This window comes from Phodopus roborovskii, unplaced genomic scaffold (genome assembly GCF_943737965.1).
Source record: "Phodopus roborovskii unplaced genomic scaffold, PHOROB, whole genome shotgun sequence".
Taxonomy (NCBI): Eukaryota; Metazoa; Chordata; class Mammalia; order Rodentia; family Cricetidae; genus Phodopus; species Phodopus roborovskii.
The window spans coordinates 10,577,841-10,583,915 of NW_026125506.1; the positions used below are offsets into that span (position 1 = coordinate 10,577,841).

General features: G+C 52.9%; 1 protein-coding gene across 1 annotated transcript; it reads left to right on the forward strand.

The window, feature by feature from the left end:
* Positions 1 to 419: 419 nt before the first annotated feature.
* On the forward strand, positions 420 to 6,006 carry Myl2 (myosin light chain 2). The gene is made up of 7 exons (XM_051176662.1): positions 420 to 581; positions 1,357 to 1,446; positions 2,106 to 2,181; positions 3,407 to 3,511; positions 4,543 to 4,621; positions 4,704 to 4,752; positions 5,884 to 6,006. Exons 1-7 carry the CDS (start codon positions 579 to 581, stop codon positions 5,980 to 5,982), a joined length of 501 nt encoding a protein of 166 aa, XP_051032619.1. The 5' UTR covers positions 420 to 578; the 3' UTR covers positions 5,983 to 6,006.
* The last annotated feature ends 69 nt before the right edge of the window (positions 6,007 to 6,075 follow it).

Consider the following 6,075-nt stretch of genomic DNA (forward strand, 5'->3'; position numbering starts at 1 on the left):
AAGAAGCAGCGACAGAGAGAGGACCCCACCCTTGGGGAGCTGGCTGTCCATCACACTGCCTGCTTAGAAGCATGAACACCGCAGGGCGGCGTGGGAACACAAAGCAGAAAAAGGAGACAAAAGACAAGGGCGGGTGACATTTGAGCAAAGATGGGGTGCACCAGAGAGTGCCCAAGCTGAGCAGGTGCAAAGGCCCTCGGAGGTTTGAGGGAGCCTGGATACAGGGCCGAATGCTCACACCTCCTCCTCGGTTCCTTTTCCCCATTAGACAATGACAGGCGTGGCAGAGAACACACAGCATCACTCCCCAGGCCAGGCCCCAGCCTCTGTCTCTTTAACCTTGAAGGCATTTTTGGGTCTCACGTGTCAACCCAGGCAGTGGCCGCCAGTGAAGAGACTTACTTCAGAAGAACGGCATGGGGTGGGGGGGCTTAGGTGGCCTCTGCCTCACCTACAACTGCCAAAAGTGGTCATGGGGTTATTTTTAACGCCAGGGAAGAGGTATTTATTGTTCCACTGCAGACTCGGGCCAGCAGGCTCGTCGAATTCTCCAGAGGCAGCAGCCAGCTCCAGACACCATGGTGAGTGGCCAGTGGACCCTTGAGGAAAGATGGAGGGTGGGCAGCCAAGAGGCAACCCCCATAAGACAAGGACCCCATTGGAGGGGGAGGGAGGCTCCCGCAAGACCCCCAGCCCTGGATGGGTAAGTACCTTGTACCAGCCATGCAGAAGGACCCCAATCAGTGTCCCCAAGGAGTCACAAAGAGCAGCTCCTCAGGGAACTTGCAAAAATCAAATACAAGAGGGTTTTTTGTTTTGGTTTGTTTTTGTTTTGTTTTGTTTTGAGTTTTGGTGTGTGTGGTTTTTTGTTTGTTTGTTTGTTTGTTTTTCCACCTGCTGCTTCCTAGCCTCTGAGGAAATCAGTAGCTCCCAGAGTTAGCCAAATGACTCTAGAGGCTTTTAAGGATCAAATTTAATTTTTTCCCCATCTGGCAGCCAGGAAAAGTATTTCTGGTTCTATCTTTTGAACTTGCAAATGTTGGAAGGTTCTCCCTTATAGTGTTGGGTGGGCGTCTGCCTCCCAGAACCAGTAGTCCCCAATTGCTAGTCAGAGAGACAGACAGCAGCTAGGAGCACAGATTTAGTTTCTGTGGCTGTGTGACCTGGGATAAGTGAATTGCCCTCTCTGAGCCTCCAGGATATCTGTCTCCTTGGTGGAGCAGAGGCAAGAATTAGATGTTAGGTGTCATTCTCTCTCTCATGTTGTCTGGGCAAAGGAGACCCACTCACCAGGTGACAGGGCCTGGCCCAGAGCTCAGCTATGTCTACTGCCCCCTCCCCCTTACCCCACCCCAGGCACCGAAGAAAGCCAAGAAGAGGGTAGAGGGTGGAAGCTCCAATGTATTCTCCATGTTCGAGCAGACCCAGATCCAGGAGTTCAAGGAGGTAGGTGTGGCAACCCCGCACCCCACCCCACACAGAAGGACACCCAACTCGGGAAATGACCTCCGTGCCCACATGCGCAGGCTCATCCAGACTGTATGCGAACTCCTAAACAAATGCTTGGTCTTAGTAACTGCACCCCCTGGCTGACATGCAGGGAAGTTTCCAGAATAGGTGCTGGGGAGCCACAGTCCCACCAGCACTTGGTCACCTGTGTCCTGGGATCCTTAGTCACCCCTGTGCTTTGAGGGCGGTGGGGGAGGGTGGCAAAAAGATGATCAACAGAGAGGAGGAGAGATGCAGAAGGGTGGCAGGAAGGCTCATGCTAGAACTTTCTGAACAAGGTTTTTTGTTGTTTTTCAAGATGAGGTTTCTCTCTGTAGGCCTGGCTCTTCTGGAACTCACTCTGTAGACCAGGCTGGCCTCAAAATCAAAGATCCGACTGCCTCCACCTCACAGGTGCTGGGATTAAAGGCGTGCACCACCACAGCCCAGGTTCTGGACAGGGCTTTATGGGGACATGATTTTGATTCTCTAGGCTGGGGGTCTATCAGGGAGACTGTAGTTAAATCAACTCAGACTGTTTCCAGTCCTTCAGTCCACTCTATGTCCTGGTCCCTGGTGTTCCCAGAAACCCCTCAGCTGACGCCCCTGCCCCACAGGCCTTCACAATCATGGACCAGAACAGAGACGGCTTCATTGACAAGAACGACCTGAGGGACACATTTGCTGCCCTAGGTATGTGGCACAAACCCTTCCCAAACCAGGGTAGGAGGTGGAGGATGGGGCTACAGGCATCAGAAGAAGCCAAGAACCCATTTGTCATCTTCCAAAGTGTCAGCTGCCACCAGCTTTTGGGAGTGACTCCAGTGGCCTTTACATGCCCTCGCCTTTCATTTTAACCCAGTGTGTGTGTGTGTGTGTGTGTGTGTGTGTGTGGTGTGTGTGTGGTCAGAGAGGGCATATTTTATAACACATTCCTGCCTCATAATAGAAAACTCAAACTACTCAGGAAAGAATAAAGGAGAAAACAGAATTACCCAAAAGACCACGCTCCAGTCAACACTTCAGTCTCAATCCCCAAAATCCTTCCAGATAACTGCTTTTCAAGTTACTGGGGTCACCCTGTTTGGGATTTTGGCTTATTTAACATCTCAGCAGTGTGAGCTTGCCTCCCGGTACCACCAGCTCCCGTCCTCAGAACTCAGCTCTGTGGGCTGGTGCACGGTGAAACTCACCTTGCGGCCGTGCAGCCTTTTGTTTTAAATACATAGAAGAGGACAGCTTTGTCTAGTTTGAACAAAGACAGTGTTCTGTGGCAGGAGAGATGGCAGGTATGTGATGCTCCACAGCTGTGGGTTGCAGCAGGCCTGACAAAGAGTTCCCTCGGTGACTGGGGACACAGCCCTCTGCCAGCATCTCAGAAGGGCATTGCAACTTAAGGGCTTTTCTTACATTAAAGGTGTCAGGCCTGGAGACATTATGTATTCATTTAATGAGCTCAGGTCTTGTGTAGCCCAGGCTAGTCTCAACTTCGCTATGTAACCCAGGAGGACCTTGAAGTTCTGGTCCTCCCCAGTGCTTAGATTACAGGCATTCACCACTACACCTGGTTTATGTGCGGGAGGGTGGGACCCAGGCCTTGTGCATGTTAGGCAAATACTTAGTCCTTTGAACCACATCCCAAGCCTTGACAATTGTCTTAGTCAGCGGGCTCCATGTCAGATGCTGGCTAGCTGCTAGAGAACACTGCTGGGAGAATCTGCCCTAGGTCTGTCTGTCAGTCTGCCTGCCTGTCTCTCTCTCTCTCTCTCTCTCTCTCTCTCTCACACACACACACACACACACACACACACACACCACTGTCCCCAGTGGTTCCCAGACCAGCTTCCCGGAGGTTGGATCACAAAGCACTGCAGCTGCCCCCTCGCAGCTCTGACCCCCCCCCCCGTGTCTCCCCTAGGACGAGTGAACGTGAAAAATGAAGAGATTGATGAAATGATCAAGGAAGCCCCAGGCCCAATTAACTTCACCGTGTTCCTCACGATGTTTGGGGAGAAACTTAAAGGTGAGCATACGCGCACACATGCATGTGTGTGTGTTCGTCTCTGGGCATGAATTAAACTCGGGAAGAGAAAGCGTGGGGGAAAGGCGGGCAGCTCACAAGTGGACAAGGACCCATTGAAAATTAGTGTGCAGGGCTGGAGAGGCAGCTCAATAGTTGAGAGCACTGGCTGCTCTTCCAAAGGACCCAGCTTCAATTCCCAGCACCCACATGGTGATTCACAACCATCTATAACTCTAGTTCCAGGAGGTCCAATGCTCCCTCTGGGCCCCAGACACACATGAAGTACACAGACATACATGCAAGCAAAAGACTCATGGAAAATAATAAAACGAAGGAAATAGCATAAAGCCACCAGGGCTGCTGCTTCAGCTGGAGGTGGGGCTGTTCCAGCAGGGGGTGCTCCACCAGCAGGGGGTGCTCCTCCAGCAGGGGGTGCTCCTCCAGCAGGGGATGCTCCTCCAGCAGGGGTCCCCTCTCTGAGCAGGGGAAGGCTCCTCTAGCTGGAGTCGCTCCTCCAGCAGGGGGCACTGCCCCAGCAATGGGCTATTCCAAGTCTCCTACCCAGCCTTGGGCTGATCCACTCCAGGTACGGACACATTTCAGAGCACCTGAGAGGCCGGCCAGCTCTACTCTAACCCCCCGGTTAGACAGAGCAACTTGCTTGAAGCTCCCCGCAGCCCGCAGAATCTGGGAGTCACACTGATCAGTTGTCTTACGTTTGACTTCCTGTTGGCTCCTCAGCTTCCCCTTAAGTTCCTATTTTTATATATGTGTATACGTGCATTCATAACACATGTGTGTACTGCCCATGAAGGCTAGTAGAAGCTGGCATTCCAAGGAGTTGTGAGCTGCCATGTGCATGCTCAAGGGGAGCAAGTGTTGAGCCACCTCCCCAGCCCTCATTCAAACCCACATCTCCCTGAGGAAAGTGGCCTTGCCCTGGCTCCTCTGGCTCCGGGGTCCTGGGTTCGCTTCCCTTGGCCCCAGGGACTCCAGTCCTGACAGACAGGCGAACCTACCTTCTCTTGCAGGGGCTGACCCCGAGGAGACCATTCTCAATGCATTCAAGGTGTTTGATCCTGAAGGCAAAGGCTCGCTGAAGGCTGACTAGTGAGTGGTTTCTGAGGGACAGGGATTCCCACTCTCCACCCCCAACATGTGTCACCAACACTTGCTCTCTCCTCTCCTACAGCGTCCGGGAGATGCTGACTACACAAGCAGAGAGATTTTCCAAAGAGGAGGTACAGGGTCGCCAGTGTCCCCGCCTTCACAGCAGCTCTGTCTCCCTCTAGTGTCCATCACCCTATAGACTTTAACCTCACTGTGCCTCAGTCTCCCCATCTGTCAAGGTGGAATGAGAACAGAACCCACTGCCACACGCCACAAGGCTCGGTGGTGTCCACAATACACGATGCCACCACAGGGCCAGGACACAGTGTCTTTTCTGTGGTTACAAGTTCAAGCCAGCAAGGCCTCAAGACACAGGCCTATCATCCCAGCTACCAGAGAAGATGAGGCAGGAGGATTGCAGGTTTAAGGCCTGAGCAGGCTACAGAGTTCAAGGCCAACCTGGGCAACTTGGTCAGATCCGTCAGTAAATAAAAGTAACAAGGCAAGGGCTGTAGCTCGGAGCCAGAGCACTCGTCTGGCATGCAAGGAAGCTTGGGTTCAACCCCCAACACTACAAGGTAGAGAAAAGTGGGGGGACCAATAGTAACCAAAATCGTATGTGTTTGGTGGGGGGAGTGCCCTTTAAGACAGCCTCACTACACAGCCCTGGCCAGCCTGGAACTTATTACTTAATCCAGGTCACTTTAGACTCCCAATCCTCCTGTCTCTGCCTGCCTGTGTTGGGATCACAGGCACCTGCTTTATCCAATACTTTTTAAACAGGGAGACTACATGTAAAATAACCCACCTAGATTTCTTGTCTCCCTCCAAGAATATGACCTCTCTGGCCATGTGACCACAACTGGTCCTCTGCCTGCATTTAGCTGCAATCTGCACCAGGCCCTCTCACACCTGAGCCTGATCTGCCAAGCTCCCTGTGTGGCTGGATCTTCATTTTCCCCTGTGGGGTTATCTGGGGTGTCTAGGGGACCTTGGGGTCGCCCTGGGGAATAGAGACAGGGATGGTAATGACCCAGGAACATGTGGAAAGAGACGCTGAGCCAGGACAGTAACTAAGCTGAGTCAGTCCAGGTCACCTTTTGGACCTTCAGAGTGTCCCTCTTACCCCAGACCTGGTGACAGCTCTAGAACAGGTCCTGGCTTGTGGAACAGGGGTCCTTCCCAGGTCTTTCCTGGGATCTCAGGCCCTGTCTGCCCCTTGCCAGTTTCACCGTGTCTGTAACCCACAATTCTTGCTTCAGATCGACCAGATGTTCGCAGCCTTTCCCCCAGATGTCACCGGCAATCTAGATTACAAGAACTTGGTCCACATCATCACCCACGGGGAAGAGAAGGACTGAGCCCTGAGCGTCAGTCTCGGGTGACCTGCTCTGCAGCCCAGCCCCTGCTGCCCCAGCCCCATCCCAAGGCCATGTGCAAATAAACAGGAAGTC

Coding starts and splice junctions, on each gene's coding strand:
- Myl2 (XM_051176662.1), top strand. Junction 3,512..4,542: donor GTTTGGGGAGAAACTTAAAG/GTGAGCATACGC, acceptor CTTCTCTTGCAG/GGGCTGACCCCGAGGAGACC. Junction 4,622..4,703: donor GGCTCGCTGAAGGCTGACTA/GTGAGTGGTTTC, acceptor CCTCTCCTACAG/CGTCCGGGAGATGCTGACTA.